Raw genomic sequence first — 16,865 nt, 5'->3', positions numbered from 1 at the left:
GGGGGGGGGGATAGGCCCAGCAGGGGATCAGAGTGTATGAGGGGGGAGACCTGGCAGGGGATTGGGGTGTGTGAGGGGGGGATGGGATTGGGGGGAGGCCCAGCAGGGGTCGGGGTGTGTGTGGGGAGGATGGGATTGGGGGAGGCCTGTCAGGGGATTGGAGTGTGGGGGGGAGGGGATGCGGGGAAGGTCTGGCAGAGGATCGGGGTGTGTGAAAGGAGGGATAGGGGGAGGTCCAGTGGGGGTTGGGGTGTATGTGTGGGAGAAGGAGGGGGGGAGGCCCGGCATGGGGTTAGGGTGTGTATAGGGGAAGAAGAGGAGGTGGGAAGAGTCCCAGTGGGGGTCGATGTGTGTGTGAGTGGGGGATGCGGTGCTGGGCAGGGCCGGGGGTGGGAGGGTTTGGAGGGGATGGGGTGGGAGGAGCCCTGGGTTCTGGCTGGGGGGTGTGATGGAAGCAGAGGGATTTGGGGAGGCAGCATGTCCAGGCACGGTGCTCGCCTGGCTCGGGGCAGTGTGTGGCTGGCAGCACTTGGGGAACTGGAGAGGGAGACGGCTCTTCACACGCGTCTGAGCAGCCTGCCTGCCTGCCCTAATGCAAGGAGACACCCTTGGGCCGGAGGCAGTAGACTGGAGCAACTGTGTGTGGGGGGGACAGGGGATGCTGGACTCCTGGGTTCCTGTCTGCCTCCCCCATTGGAGGTGGCTCCCCCCAGGGCCAAGAACTCCTCCAGGAGCAGGTTCTCTGGACACTGCTCCCTTACTCTTCCTCCCCTGATCGCAGCCCCGCAGGCCTCAGGTGTAGCTATTTTAACATTATTTCTTTGCCCTGCACAGGACTCCTGGGTTCCATGCCCAGTTCTGGGAGGGGAGTGGGGGCCAGCAGGTTAGAGCTGGGGATGGCCCTGTGCTCTGTGCCCCTCAGTGTAGGTTCTTGCCTTTATGGTGAGGGAGGGGATAGCTCAGTGGTTTGAGCATTGGCCTGCTAAACCCAGGGTTATGAGTTCAATCCGTGAGGGGGCCACTTAGGGATCTGGGGTAAAATCAGTACTTGGTCCTGCTAGTGAAGGCAGGGGGCTGGAATCCATAACCTTTTAAGGTCCCTTCCAGTTCTAGGAGATAGGATATCTCCATTAATTTATGGTGGAAGCCAGTGGAGGTTATGGCATTGGGCTGGCATGATGGCAGCTTTTATTAAGAGCTGCCTGGTAAATGTGTAGTGTGAAGGCCACTTGCTGTGTCCGTGCTGCACTGCCTGTTCTCTGTTAACCCCCTTCCAGAAAAGCTGGGAGGGCAGGGTAAATAAATCGGCCCAGGTACTGGTAGGCTGGATGGTACCTGTGTTAGCTAGCCTAAGCACCTATACCATGTTGTTGCGGGAGGGCAAGGAGTAACAGAGGCACAGGGAAGGGGAAGCAAGTGGATGAACCAGGGGTAGAACCCAGGAGTCCTGACTCCCCGCCCCCCTGCTCTAACCACTAGCCCCAACTGTCCTCCCAGAGCTGAGAATGGATCCCAGGAGTCCTGATGCTCAGTTCCCTCCCCTTCGCACTGGTGTTACCTGTGTGCATGTGCCATGGATAGCATGGTACATGATTGGGTCTGCCGGTGTGTTCCCCGCTGTGAGGGATTTGTCCTGCTGATGCACGCGTGTCCGTGTGTGTGTGTGTGTGTGTGGGCGCGCAACTGGATGGGGGGGGGCTGCTGTTTTTGTGCAGGCATGTGCTTGCACAGGGTCCTGGCCGTGTTGCATGTGTGTCCTTGCACAGGATGATGGGGCTGCAGGGGCAGGGAGGGGTGGGCTCACATGAGGTTCTGGCCATGTGCACATGTGTGTGAGTATGTGTCCTTGCATGGGGTGATGTGGCTGTGGGAGCACATCTGTGTGTGGACTCACAGCAGGCTCTGGCTATGTGCACTCACGCATGTGTTCTTGCATGAGGCAATGTGGCTGCATGTGTACGTACCTTTGCACGCTCCCATGGCACTTCTTGAGCCCATGCATGTGTGCTCGCACAAGACTGGCCCTGCTCACAGTTGCTTGTCTCCGGAGCTGCGTGCCTCCTTGCATACCACGCTGAGTGGCTGGCAGCCCCTGTTGCAGGATGCTGCCCTGCAACCCGGCTCAGAAACAAGGATCGGGGGAGGGAGAGAGATCCCTGCCTGTGGGATCCAAAGGACATTGCGTCCCCTGAACTCCCCGCGCTGGCCTGGCTGCCCAGCACAGAGCCTACGGGGCTGGCAGAGTAGTGCGGGGGAGTATGAGCACGGGGTCCTTCGTACTTGTCTGCTCGGCAACACGCTTAATCTAAAGCGACACCCCAGGGCTGCCGTACCATGCTGGAACTGTGATACTGAGGACGGTATGGGGGCAGGGACTCATGCCTCTCCGAGCAGATCCATGAGGATGGGAACTGGTGTGGCAGAGTGGCTCAAGGGTCCAATCTTGGACTCCCAGGATCCCCGTAAGGGACAGCACCTACACTCGCTGCTGTGCTGCTCACCTGTGGAACTTCCTGCTACATGATTTTGTCACAACCATCCTCGGGATCTTGGCACTTCGAGGTCAAAGCACAGTACACCCAACCTGAAGGATGGGTTGCAGGGGGTAGTGTGCTGGACTGGGAGCCAGGACTCCTGGGTGCTAGCCCTGGCTCTGCCACTGAGCTTGGGCAAGTCTCTTTGCCTCTTGGAGCCACTGTTTCCCCTCCTCTCTTTTGTCTGTTTAGACTGTGAGCTCTTTGGGGTGGGGATTGTTTATCAATGTATGTCTACACGGGCCCTGGTGTGGCGGGGCCCGGGTCTCAATTGGTGCACCATGTGGCATGTCTGGGCTCTGATCTTAGCTGACACCAGTGCAAATAATAATGCGTCAACTCTTCTTAGAATTTACCCGCCCAGGATTTAAGTGGTGGCTGTTCCTGGCTCAGTGGTGTAATTCTACTTGTTGTGCTGTGCTTAGACACCCAGGTTGCTATGATATGGAGAGGAAGAATGAGAATTGTTTGATCATTTTCTTGTAGCAGAGAGTTCCTCAGGTGAACAGTGTAGCACTTGAGAGCCTGTTAGACAAGAGCCAGTGGGGGTTTCACCCAAAGTTCATTGGATGTTGCTGCTAGCACCAATCTTGTTCTGCATCTGTGTGCATAGTGGGGTGTTTAGGGGAGAGCACCCTTGATTTGATGTGCCTTAAACTTAATCAAGACCATACTGCTCTTGACCCTGATTTGGGGTCAGGAATATATTGTAATCCAAGCTTCATGGCATGAATCCTAGTTGTGTTTCTCCTAATTCCCCAGAAGAGCTGGGTGGAAGGAGGCCTTTGTGGTTAGGGCACTGGGATTCAGGACTCCTGGGTTCAATTCCTAGATCTGCGACAGACTCCTCCCTGAACCCAGGAGTCCTAACTCCCCCTCCCCTGCTCTAACACATTAGACTCCACTCCACTCCCAGAGCTGGGAGTAGAGCCCAGGCATCCCGATTCCCAGCCCCCCCCCCCACCCCCCCAAAACCCCCCCCCCCCCCCAAAGGGAAAAAAAAAACCGAGGCCCCCTGTCCCTCCCCCCGATTCACTGTGTAAAACCAGCCCCCATGTTCATTCTTTTTCCCCATCCCGTGTTTGTGACTGCATTGCTCCAAACTGTGGCTGCATGGAGAGCCCACCATCCCCTTCCAGTTCCCTGTATCTTTCCCGAGGCTGACCTGCAGGCCACCACCTGGCTGGTGGGAATGTGACCCCATCACTCTGGCAAGCAGGAATCAATAGTTAATTAATTTCCTCCTCTAAAATAGACAAGGGGGGTGGGGATGGTAAGGGAGCTGGGAGTAGAGGGTGCGATAAGGTAAGGGGGGACAGCGGGCAGGGGGAGGAGGTGGGGATTGTAGGGGGGGGAGAGGGAGGGAAGGAAGTAGGATGGTAAGGGGGAGGAGGTGCAAGGGTGAGGCGAGATGGGGGTTGAGGGGATGAGTTGGGGGAGTGAGAAGCCCGGGGAGGAGGTTCGACTGAATCCAATCCTCCACTACAGTCTCATCCCTTGGTGCAGTCTGCTGGGATTTGGTGGGGGCAGGAAAAACTACCCCGCACCCCCCCACACACCCGAGCGACCCAGTGGGGATGATGGCGCTGAGGAGGGAGAATTGAGGGGCTCAGAGCCCAGCCCCCCAGCACACTGCTCAGGCGTCAATCAGTGCCTCCCCTCGCACAGGTGCAGCATTTAATGTGATTGGCTAATTATGCAGCGCATGCTAATGGCCCCCATTACCCAATGAGGGGCACAGACGAGGCACAGTTATAAATAACCTGCCGTACCTCATTTGCATGATGCCATATCCCCGGTGCTGTGTTACCGCGGAAACCGCCCCTTCCCCCACCCCATTTACATTTGTTCTTTTAATAGATTTTGGGGGTGACAGGGTGTTAATGAGGGTTGGTTGCCATGGTCGCTGGGTAGGGGTAACAGGTTCGACCAATGGGCCCACCCACCCCAGTATCTCACCTCCTCCTGCCGCCTTGCATCAGATCCATGGGCCCATCCAGCCTGATATTCTCTGACCCACCCCCAGATAAGACCTATCGGCCCATCCAGTCCCTGCTGCCTCCAATAAGACCTACTCTGTTCCCCTCTGTCCCACCCCCTCCTCTTTCTGCTCCTTTCCCCCTCTCGTTGTGCCCCCCCTCTGCCTATAGTATGCCAGTGGTGGTGGGTTATAAATAATGCCTGACTGACAGCGCAGTGATGAGATGCAGATTGTCGCAGGGGGGGAGGGGGAAGGCTGTAAATGGCATATGGCCCACGGGAAGGGTCTGTGCAAATAACGGGGTGGGCTGGGATTGTCCCTGTGCAAATAAGCCAGTGTGTGTGGGGAGTGCTGGCGGGAGCCACCTTAGTCCCCTGGAGGTTGGCATCGAAGGCAGCTGCTCTGGTCACCTACCCCTGGAACAACTGGGGCTGGGGCCCTGTGCAAAGAACACAGGGTGTGTGGCTGGGAGAGCAGTCGGCACTGGGCCCTCAGCGGGGTTGCTTGGGGGGCAGATGTCAGAAGAAGTCCAAAGGGAGGGTGGAGGAGCAAGGAGTAGACTGAGGGGAGGAGGGAGCAGCATCTGTCCCTATGACAATGGTATGGCCTGCTCTGCCCCTCCCCCCATCCTCCCTATGAGAATAATATGACCTGCTCCCTCCTCCCCCCATCTTCGCTGTGAGAATGGTACAGCCTGCTCCCGCCTCTCTCTCCCCCCCCCGTGAGAATGGTATGGCCTTCTCCCACCTCTTCACCTTCCTCCTCATTGTGAAAATGGTACAGCCTGCTCCCACCTCATCCCCCTCCTCACTGTGAGAATAGTATGACCAGCTCCCTCCTTCCCACCCATTCTCACTATGAGAATGGTATGGCCTGCTCCCCCCTCTCCTCCCATCCTCACTGTGAGAATAGTGTGACCTGCTCCCTCCACTCCCCCATCCTTGCTGTGAGAATGGTAGGGCCTGCTCCTGCCTCTTCCTCCCTGTTCTTGTTATGAGAATGATGCGGGCTGCTCCCACCTCTCCCCGTGTCCTTGCTGTGAGAATGGTACGGTCTGCTCCCGCCTCTCCCCTCCCTTCACTGTGAGAATGGTATGGCTTGCTCCCTCCTCTCCCCCTCATCTTTGCTGTGAGAATGGTATGGCCTACTCCCTTCTCTTCCCCCCTCCTCACTGTAAGAATGATATGGCCTGCTCCCACCTCATCACCCTTCTCCTCTCTGTGAGAATGGTACGGCCTGCTCCCACATCTCCCCCCCCCACTGTGAAAATGGTATGGTCTGCTCCCACCTCTCCCCTCCCTTCACTGTGAGAATGGTATAGTCTGCTCCCGCCTTTTCACCTTCCTCCTCACTGTGAGAATGGTACAGCCTGCTCCTCCCTCTCTCCCTGCCCATCCTCGCTGTGAGAATAGTATGACCTGCTTCCTCCTTCCCATCCATTCTTGCTGTGAGAATATGACCTGCTCCCTCCTTCCCCCCATTCCTCGCTGTGAGAATGGTATGGCCTGCTCCTGCCTCTCCCCCTCGTCCTTGCTGTGAAAACGGTACGGCCTGCTCCGCCTCTTCACTCCCCTCCTCGCTGTGAGAATGGTATGGCCTGCTCCCACCTCTTTATCTCTCCCCTCCCCATCCTTGCTGTGAGAATGGTATGGTCTGCTCCCGCTCCCCCCCCGTGTGAGAATGGTAAGGCCTGCTCCCTCCTTTCCACCTGTCTTCCTGTGAGAGTAGTATGATCTGCTCTCACCGCTCCCCCTCCCTGTGAGAAAGGTACAGCCTGCTCCCACCTCTTCCCTCCCCTCCCCTCACTGTGAGAATGGTATGGCCTGCTTCCTCTTCCCTCTCCCCTACCCAAAATCCTGTTGGATGGGGGGTGGGGTACTACTTGGCTCCTGCGTGAGCTCTGATTGGCCACCCTCCCACAGGAGGTGGGGAAAGTGGGGAAGAGCAACCAATCAGAAGAGGTTCTGGGCTGGAACTACTATGAGAAGAGGAATTTCTGGGGAGAGTAGCCAGTCCTAGGGTTGTGGGAGGGGGTGTTCCCTGAATGCCTGGGTTCAGCCCCCAGCTATGGGAGGGTGGGCTGCGTTGTATTAATCCTTTAGTGCACGTGGCCTGGCCTCACACGTCTCCTCTCTCTCCTCGCAGCTCCGCCCTCCTGTGACGCGACGCCGGAGCTGGGCTGAGCACGCCCTGTGGGCGCGGCTGGCTCTGCACCCCGCTGGAGGAGGATGCTGTAACTTGCTGGAGCTGGACCTGGAGCCTGTGATTGGTGGAGGCTGGGTGGGGGGAGGGGGTTGAGTTGGTGGGGGCCTGAATTTGTTCTCTCTGACTTCTGGATATTTGGATTCTGGCATCCCATTGCCCCTTGTCACTGAGTGGTAGTGAAAGGCCACCACCCTCCCTCTGAGCGGAGCCCCCCGCTCATCTCCACCTGCTCCCCGGCCTGCAAGGAAGGCAACGGACCCCAACCCCGCCTGCCCCTCCCTCCCCCCATCCAGCCGCCTGCCCCCCCCATGAGGATCTGAGGCTGTGGCAGTGGGGGGGCGGCGCCCAGCATTTGCCTTGAGGGGGGGGGCAGGGACAGATGAGACTGGGCGCCATGGCCAGACTGCTGCCCTTGGCACTGCTCATGGGTGCCCTGCTGGGCCCCGGGGCAGGCGGGGCGGCGCTGGAGTTCGGTGGCGCCACGGGGCAGTGGGCCCGCTATGCCCGCTGGGACGCCAGCTCCTTGGGGGAGCTGAGCTTTAGCCTGAAGACAAACGTCTCGCGGGCGCTGGTGCTTTACCTGGACGACGGGGGGAACTGCGACTTCCTGGAGCTCATGATCGCTGACGGGCGCCTGCGCCTGCGTTTCACCATCTCCTGTGCCGAGCCTGCCAAGGTGCACCTGGAGACGCCCGTGGATGACGACCGCTGGCACATGGTGCTCCTGACCCGCAACTACCGGGAGACCATGCTGGTGGTGGACGGTGAGGCCAAGGTGGCCGAGGTCAAGTCCAAGCGGCGGGACATGGCGGTGGAGAGCGACCTCTTTGTGGGGGGGATCCCGCCCGACGTGCGCCTCTCGGCGCTTACCCTGAGCACCGTCAAGTACGAGGTGCCCTTCAAGGGGCTGGTGGCCAACCTCAAGGTGGGCGACACGCCGCCGGCCCTGCTGGGCAGCCAGGGCATCCGCAGCGACACGGAGTACCTGTGCACCAAGCAGAATCCCTGTGCCCACGGGGGGCTCTGCAGCGTGCTGAATGGCGAGGTGCAGTGCGACTGCAGTATGACCGGCTTCCAGGGCAAGTTCTGCAGCGAAGGTGAGACCCCAGGGGACAGGAGGGGAGGGCAAGGGTTTGGAGCAGGGGTGTGGCCCAGATGGCTCACTGTCCCTCCCCAGAGTGGGGGCATTGCCGTAGGGACAGGCTGGGCAGCAGCAGAGAGAGCTCGACCCTCTCACACCCTCACAGCGTGCTCTCCCCTTTCCCAGGGTGGTGTCGGGAGAGAGGGGCTTGGACTTGTCAGTTCCTTCAGCCCTTGGCCTCTGCTTTGTGCCACTAGGAGTCTGGCTGAGCTGTCACAGCCATGGCGCCTGACTGGCCGGGATGGGCTCTGTGCAAACTGGGAGAGAGTTTGGGGTGTCAGCTATCCAGGTTTGTGGTGCAGATTTGGGCCTGGCCCCATCTCTTCTTTGGCACCTTCTAGCAGGGAATTCAGAGGAGGGGACAAGGATGGAGAGGCTGCAGGCTGGAGCCTTTGGGGATGTCACTTTGTGGGGATCTTATTTATTTTATTATCGGGGTTTGTTTGCAGGTGTTGCTGTTCTGTGCTGGTTGTCGAGGCTTACAAGGTTAGAGCACGGGGCTGGGAGCCAGGACTCCTGGGTTCTATGTCAGCTCTGTGAGGGGAGTGGGGTCCAGTGGTTCTAGAGGCTGGGTTGCTGGAGTGGGGGAGTCTCTGGCTTAGGTTGGTGGTTGGGAACTGGGTTATACTGGCTTGGGGAGGACACTTTACCAGCTTAGCCCAATGAAGTTTGGCTCCTGGCCTACTGGGTGTCCTGGGGCAAGTCACTTCCCCCTCTGTGCAGCAGTTCCCTAATTTGTAAAATGCAGGGAATAATCTGACTCTGTGTGTCTGGGCAGCGCTTCCCTGACGGGGGCCCCGAGCTCAGTGTGGGGTTTGGGTCAGTGCAGCGCCTGACCTGACAGGGGCCCCGAGCTCGGTTGGGAGACTTTTAGTGCTATTGTAAGGTCTGGCAGGTTCACGGGTACCAGGCTGGCCTGTGTATTGTCCATCTTCCTTGAAAGCCGAGTGAGTCAGACAGATCGGCACAAAAAAACTCATATTTTTTTGTGGAAAATTTTGAAAAAATCCTTTTATTGCCCATGCAATTTCCTGTGATTTCTTTTTAATGAAAACCCACCTGTCTTCCCCCCCAAAAATCAGTTCTCAAATAAACATTTTGGTCCCCAACTGATTTTTTCCCCGCCTCATCTTCAGTTTTTCAACCAGATATCAGAAAATTTTAAAGGGAAGAACATTTTTCCGAGAGGATTTCCCATTCCTTTAGTAAAACGTGTTATTTCAAAAATAAAGTGTCTGTGAACACTTCCTGTCTGAGCCCTGAACTCAAGTCACATTCGTGCTACGTGGCCAGTGAGTTTGTGTGGGTGGCTACTGTCTTTTTAAGTGGTCCCACAGGACCCGCCTTGGGCCTGGCTTTGTGTTTCCCAGCACCTTGGCCAGCCATTGTCACTGGTGCTGTGACTGTGACGTGCTCAGAGGGTTTTGCACCAGTGCACGGGGATGCTCATGCTCAGTGCAGCTACAGGGTCAGCCCCTGCCCTGGACAGTTTGTTTTCTCAGTAGATGAAGGAAGGATGATTATCCCCTGTTTTACAGATGGGGAAACTGAGGCCCAGGGTGATGACAGGTAGGAATTGAACCCAGATGTCCCAAGTCCCTCCTCCTTCCCTAAGCCCGAGTGCCCCTGGAGGTCGCTGTGAATGTGTGAAATGGGCCAGCATGCCTGAAGTCAGTATCTGCTTTGGGAATACAGTGGCCAGTCGCTGTATAGGGAGGGGTGGCAGCGCCGTTGGAGTGGGTGCGTTCTAATGGGGGATCAAGTAGGTGACCAAGGTCAAATGGCTGCATTTCCATGGGGACAGCAAATTGTGGCATCAGTGTTATCAGGCTGCTTGGGAACAAACTACCCAACAGGGCCCTGTGCTGTGCTGGGCATGTTTGTACACACCGTCCCCGCACGCATGTGTGCTCTCCTTGTGCCAGTTGGTAGAAACCCCCTTCCCTGTGACCGAGAGTGGGGTCCCCGTCACGCTGCGCAGACATGCACTGACAGGCCACGCCCCAAAGAACTTACATGCGAAATAGACAAAAGGTGGTGATGGGGAAACTGAGGAATTGAGCGGGAAGAGACTTGTCCAAGGTTGGGGCAGAGCTGGGATAGAACCCAGGAGTCCTGACTCCCAGTCCAGTGCCCAGCCACTGCAATCTGCTGTCTCCCCAAAAATGGCAAAAGGGGGTTTACACTGGTGAGAGCAGAGATCACAGAGCTGGGGAGCATTTGGCTGGGGCGGAGTGCTGGAGGGATACATAGTGAGGATCGGACAGAGAAGGGAGACAGGAGCTTAGGAATAACCAAACTGGATCAGATCCATAGGCTCACCCAGCATCGTCTTCCCCAGCCTGGTATCCCCCCCTTGCCACCCCCAATCGTACCTGAGGCCTGCCCAGCCTGGTATCACTCCATCTGTCAAGGCTGATTCCCCACTCTGGCATGTTGAGTGTAGAAGATGTGGGCCCGCAAGGATTCTAAAAATTAATGCTGGCCATTCCAGGCTGGTATTAAACTCCCAAGGTCACAGCTTCTCTCTACCATCCCTTTGGGGTACCCTCAAGCCCTTTCACCCCCCCACCTCCCGGAAGAGCTGAGAAAGAAAAACAAAGGAAATCAGCTGTTGCCACCAGTTAATTAAACAACATATGCACAAACGTCTTAGGACACAAAAAAAACCCCAATCCTATTCTTAAAAAAGGTAAATTTGATTAAAACCAAAAAGAAAGAAAATACATCTGGAACTTAGGTTATTGCTAGATTTAAAAAGAGCAAATATAATAATTAAGCATCAAGAATGGTTTTCTTGAGGTCCAGGTTAATGGTTAAAAGCAAAACAAAAGCATTTGGGGACTAACCCAGAGGAATTCACAAGCCAATAAGGGGAAAAAAAAGAGATAAACCTAATTGTGTCTTCCTAGACATTCTCTGATCTACTTACATATCTGGGGGTTTCAAATAACCAGTTTCTAGGTATGATCTGATGGTTTTTCATATGTGGTTTAAAGCTTCCTACAGCATAGTTCAGCCCTGTTCCTGCTCTGTGTCTTCTCTCCCCGGAGAACAACAGACAGACAGACAAAGGGAAAGTTTTTTCCCAATTTTAAAAAGTCCTAGTCCTCCCATTGGCTCTTTTGGTCAGGTGCCCACTCCCTTCCTTTTACCTTTGGGCTTTTTTAACCCTTTACAGGTAAAGCAAGTAGAGAACAGCTATTAACAGGTATTTTATAGCTGGTTGGGTGTCCATAAAAAGAAGGCCCCCTCCCCTTCATTTATCACACGCCCCCCAAATCACAGACGGTGTTGGCCAGCTTGGTTCAGGTCGGGTCCACACCAGCTGGGATTTCTTCCTGAAGGTTTAGGAAACAGAGTTAATAAGATACGTGCACCTCTAATTTTACTGCTAATTACATGAAGAACTAAACAGTATTTTTCACATTTCAAGGACTACAATGACTTAGAATACAGGGACATTTTTACCCGGCTGATTCTGGGAAACCTTCCCGGGAGAGTGCATCAGCCACTTTGTTAGAGGCTCCTGAAATGTGTTATATTTTAAAATCAAAGTCTTGAAGAGCTAAACTCCACCGAAGAAGTTTTTTGTTAGTTTTTTTGGCTCTGTGAAGCCACTTCAGTGCAGCATGGTTAGTCTGCAGGTGGAAACGGCATCCGCAAATATATGGGCGTAGCTTCTCCAGAGCATACACAATGGCGTAACATTCTTTTTCTGAGACTGAGCAGTGGCTTTACTTCTCAGAAATTTTTTTGCTGAGAAACACGACAGGATGGAATTGTTGATCTGGTCCTTTCTGCATTAAAACTGCTCCTACACCACACTTGGAAGTATCTGTGGTTACGACGAACGGTTGGTCGAAGTTCAGGGTCCTTAGTACAGGGTCAGACGTAAGGATCACCTTAAGCTGGTTAAAGGCTTTGTGACACTTTCTCAGTCCACTGAACTGCATTTGGGTTTCTTTTTCTGGTTAGGTCTGTCAGTGGGGTGGCAATTTGGCTGTAGTGTGGTACAAATCGTCGCTAATACCCGGCCAAACCCAAAAAGGATTGGACCTGCTTCTTTGACTTAGGGACAGGCCAATTTTGGATAGCATTTACCTTAGCCTGTAGGGGATTGATAGTTCCTTGACCCACCTGAAGTCCAAGGTACGTTACCCTGTTTAGGCCTATTTGACATTTTCCAGCTTTAACAGTTAACCCTGTAGCCTCCCTTGTGTGCTGGAAGACAGCTTGGAGGTGTTCTGCCCATGAATCTGAGAATATAGCCACATCATCAAGATAGGCTACTGCAAATTCCCCAAGTCCAGCTAGAAGGTTATCTGCCAGTCTCTGGAAGGTGGCAGGTGCATTTCGCAGTCCGAAAGGGAGCACATTAAATTCATACAGCCCTACACGGGTGATGAAGGCTGACCTGTCCTTGGCTGGGTCATATAGCAGCACTTGCCAGTACCCCTTAGTTAAGTCTAAGGTGGAGATGAACTGGGCACATCCCAGTTTCTCCAATAGCTCATCTGTGTGTGGCATTGGATAGTTTTCTGGGCAAGTTACAGCATTTAGTTTACGGTAGTCCACGCAAAAGCAGATTTCCCCGTCTGGTTTGGGAACCAGAACCACTGGAGAGGCCCATGCACTCTCAGAGGGGCAGATTACACCCATCTGTAACATGTCCTTGATTTCCCTTTCTATTGCGGTTTTGGCTTGAGGAGCCATCCAGTAGGCTTGGGCTCTAATTGGGCGAGCATCACCTGTGTCAATGGAGTGGTACACCCGTTCTGTCCATCCTGGGGTGGCTGTAAACATTGGCACGAAGCTGGTGCACAGCTCCTGGATTTGCTCTCGCTAATTACGCCCAAGGGTAATGGAAAGGCTCATCTCTTCTATGCCACCGTTGCTTTTTTTTCATAGTAGACTCCTTCAGGCCACTCAGTGTCGTCTCTTTCCTGGGCTGTAGACTGTAGAACCTTGATTTCTCAGGAATAAAAGGACTTTAGAGAATTATCATGGTATACTTTAGGTTTTAGGGTAGGGTCTGGGAACGCTATGAGGTAATTAACAGCTCCCAAGTGCTCTTGCACCATAAATGGCCCCTCCCACGACGCTTCCATCTTATTGGCCTGGAGCGCTTTCAGGACCATGACTTTATCACCTACTTTGAAGGAACACTCTCTGGCATGTTTATCATACCATGCCCTTTGCTCTTGTTGAGCATCCTGTAGGTTTTTTCGAGCAAGGGCTAGAGAGTCCTTGAGGGTGTTTTGCAGGTTGGTTACAAAGTCCAAAACGTTAGTTCCTGGAGAAGATGTAATCCCCTCCCATTGTTGCTTTACTGACTGTAATGGCCCCTTAACTTCGTGGCCATAAATGAGTTCAAAGGGTGAAAACCCCAAACTGGGATGTGGTACAGCCCTGTAGGCAAAGAGCAACTGCTGCAACATTAGGTCCCAATCATTGGAGTGCTCATTCAGGAATTTACGTATCATGGCCCCCAAGTCCCATTAAACTTCTCCACTAGACCATTTGTTTGATGGTGGTAAGGGGTGACAACCAAGTGGTTTACCCCATGAGTTTCCCAAAGACGTTTCATGGTCCTGCCAGAAAGTTAGTTCCCGAATCCGTAAGGATGTCTGAGGGCCAACCTACACTGGCAAAAATGTCTGCCAATGCCTGGCTCATGCTTTTATCCCTGGTGTTGCTTAGAGCTACTGCTTCTGGCCATCGGGTGGCAAAACCCATGAAGGTCAGTATGTACAGCTTTCCTCTGGGTGTCTTCTTAGGGAAAGGGCCCAGAATATTCACAGCTACATGCTGAAATGGAACCTCAGTTATGGGGAGTGGCTGGAGAGAGGCCTTGTCCTGGTCTTGCGGCTTTCCCACCCTCTGGCACACCTCACAAGACCGGACATAGATAGAAACATCCTTACCCATTCCCTCCCAGTGGAATGACTTCCCCAAATGGTCTTTGGTCCTGTTCACCCCAGCATGGCCACTAGGGTGATCGTGGGCTAAGCTCAAGAGCTCTTCCCTATACACCTCTACCCCGATATAACGTGACCTGATATAACACGAATTTGGATATAACGCGTAAAGCAGCGCTCCGGGGGGGGTGGGGCTGCGTGGTTCGGTGGATCAAAGCAAGTTCAATATAACGCAGTTTCACCTATAATACGGTAAGATTTTTTGGCTCCCGAGGACAGCATTATATCAGGGTAGAGGTGTACTTAGTGTACTCCAACTGTCTCTGAGGATGCCAGTCCTCCTTGTGCCCACAGAAAGGATTTTCTTGTACAAGAGTCCTCCTTCTACAACAAACCTGGACATATTGGAAGAGCTGAGAGGCGGTGGATCACTCCATGCCACCGTCCAAACTCCTTTAAGGCTTTCATCCACTTTTCTGTTCTGCCTGGAACTGCTCCCTTGATGCTAGAGACATTAGTTTCTTGCGGGGTTGTGGACTTGGGCTTGGTTCCACTGGAAGCGATGCAGGTGATGGGGGTGTCTCCATTGACTGTGAACCGCTCTCTGCTGGTGCACTGGGTTGTATTTCAGGTTCCTGTTGATCATCTTGTGCTGGTTAAGCTGCTGCTGCAGGTGCAGGCTCTGTGGCACCATTTGGTGCTGGCTCCCCTGACTCTGGTGGGGTTGCAAGCACGGGCTCTGGTGCTGACTGCTCCACCAGTTCCATTTCTTGGTCTGGTTCTGGCTGGTCCCAGGAATTGGATCTACAACCGCTGCCAGAGACTTTGGTCTGGTGTCTGGTTTCACCACCTCTGGCTGGATCCCTGTAGGAGGCTTAGGAATGGAGTTAGGTGTGGAGGCCTGTTTAGCTTGGCTGCAGGTGACTATCCCCACCCGTTTTGTTAGCCTCACATGGTTGGCTAAGTCTTCTCTCTGCAGCACGAGAAGAAGAAAGCTAGTAGCAGTTGGTGCAGATGCCAGAAGGGGCAACCCGAGCAGACACCACACCATCGGTGTCATCCCAAGGCCCCACCTCGCAAGGAGGAGCCCTCCACACAGGGAGACCCCAGATGCCCTCTCATCCCTCCATCCTACTCTCCAATCACCCATCTCACCCCAGCCCACAGTCAGCTGGATGATGCTTCAAATGTAATGAGCTGGGGCATGTGAAGGCCAACTGCCCCAAGAGCACCAGCCGACTGCAACTCATGACCCTGGGGTCCCAACAGAGCCTTCAAGCCCAGATGCTTCGCAAATACCCCCAGAGCGAAGGGAAACTGTGAATGTGGGCGGGAGGAAGATTACTGCGTGGAGAGACACTGGAGCACAGGTATCAGCTATCCACCAATCCCTGGTGGACCCCAAATTCATCGACCCAGAGGCCCATGTGACAGTGCAACCCTTTAAGGCCAACTCTTTTAACTTGCCTACAGCCACGTTGCCAGTCCAGTACAAGGGCTGGTCAGGAATATGGACTTTTGCAGTCTATGATGATTATCCCACCTCTACCACCATTGTTGTCAAGGCTGATTCCCCACTCTGGCCTGTTGAGTGCAGAAGGTTGGGGCCGACAAGGATTCTAAAAATTAATACTGGCCACTCCAGGCTGGTATTAAACTCCCAAGGTCACAGCTTCTCTCTGATGCTGCCACCACCCAAGTACAAAAAACCCCTTTGAACCCAGGAAGCCACACTTGGGAATTCATCCCTGTGGGGTACCTTTCACCCCCCCTCCGGGGAACAGCTGAGAAAGAAAAACAAAGGAAATCAGCTGTTGCCACCAGCTAATTAAACAACATATGCACAAACGTCTTAGGACACAAAAAAACCCCACTCCTGTTCTTAAAAAACGTAAATTTTATTAAAACCAAAAAGAAAGAAAATACATCTGGAACTTAGGTTATTGCTAGATTTAAAAAGAGCAAATATAATAATTAAGCACCAAGAATGGTTTTCTAGAGGTCCAGGTTAATGGTTACAAGCAAAACAAAAGCATTTGGGGGTTAGCACAGAGGAGTCCATAAGCCAATAAGGAAAAAAAAAAAACGAGATAAACCTAATTGTGTCTTCCTAAATTGTGTGCATCCGAAGAAGTGGGCTGTAGCCCACGAAAGCTTATGCTCTAATAAATTTGTTAGTCTCTAAGGTGCCACAAGTACTCCTGTTCTTTTTGTGTCTTCCTAGACATACCCTGATCTACTTACATATCTGGGGGTTTCAAATAACCAGTCTCTAGGTATGATCTGATGGTTTTTCTTACGTGGTTTAAAGCTTCCTACAGCATAGTTCAGCCCTGTTCCTGCTCTGTCTTCTCTCCCCGGAGAACAACAGACAGACAAAGAGAAAGTTTTTTCCCAATTTTAAAAAGTCCTAGCCCTCCCATTGGCTCTTTTGGTCAGGTGCCCACTCCCTTCCTTTTACCTCTGGGCTTTTTAAACCTCTATAGATAAAGCAAGTAGAGAACAGCTACTAACAGGGATTTTATAGCTAACTGGCTGGCTGGGTGTCCATAAAAGGGAGCTACCCCTCCCCCCTTCATTTATCACACCACCCTCCCTGCCATCCCAGATCAGACCCAGGGGTATTCATCGCCTCCCCCGCTGCCACCTGGGGCCCATCCAACCTGGTCTCTGCAACAGTGGCCAGTCTCAGTTGCTTCAGAGGAAGGAGCCAGAACCCCTCACCGTTGGGATAACGTGTCCCCCAGGAAGGTCTCCCGGCCTCCCATGGAGATCAGTTTAAAGCCTGAGGCAGCGCTAGGGTTTGCCCAGGATAACTGTGGTGGTGCCAGATCACGCCCTTCACCTGCATAGTTATACCAGGACCAGCACTGCGTGTGCGTGTGTATGGGCGAGAGTTCCACCAGGAATCCTGGGTGTGGGATGGGGCCCCAGAGCCCCTGGCATGGGGGGTGGGGTGGGGCAGAGCTCCTGGCATGGTCCAGCAGAACCTGCCTTGGGCCTGGCTTTGTGTCTCCCAGCACCTTGGCCAGCCGTTGTCACCAGTGCTCCCCTGGCAGGGGGTCACAGAGCCCCGGCATGGA

The 16,865-nt window shown here is 53.9% G+C and overlaps 1 protein-coding gene across 1 annotated transcript in view; it reads left to right on the top strand.

Moving 5' to 3' along the window:
* NRXN2 (neurexin 2) overlaps window positions 1-16,865 on the top strand; it is a gene marked incomplete in the record, with an annotated part of 299,307 nt that overhangs the window by 24,035 nt on the left and 258,407 nt on the right. Inside the window, 1 exon segment of the mRNA XM_034774999.1 lies at window positions 6,661-7,817. Within this exon segment, the coding sequence (XP_034630890.1) occupies window positions 7,100-7,817 (718 nt within the window).

Source organism: Trachemys scripta, chromosome 7, assembly GCF_013100865.1.
Source record: "Trachemys scripta elegans isolate TJP31775 chromosome 7, CAS_Tse_1.0, whole genome shotgun sequence".
Taxonomy (NCBI): Eukaryota; Metazoa; Chordata; order Testudines; family Emydidae; genus Trachemys; species Trachemys scripta.
The sequence above is the reverse complement of the archived record's forward strand: the minus strand, read 5'-3'. Positions and strand labels throughout refer to the sequence as shown.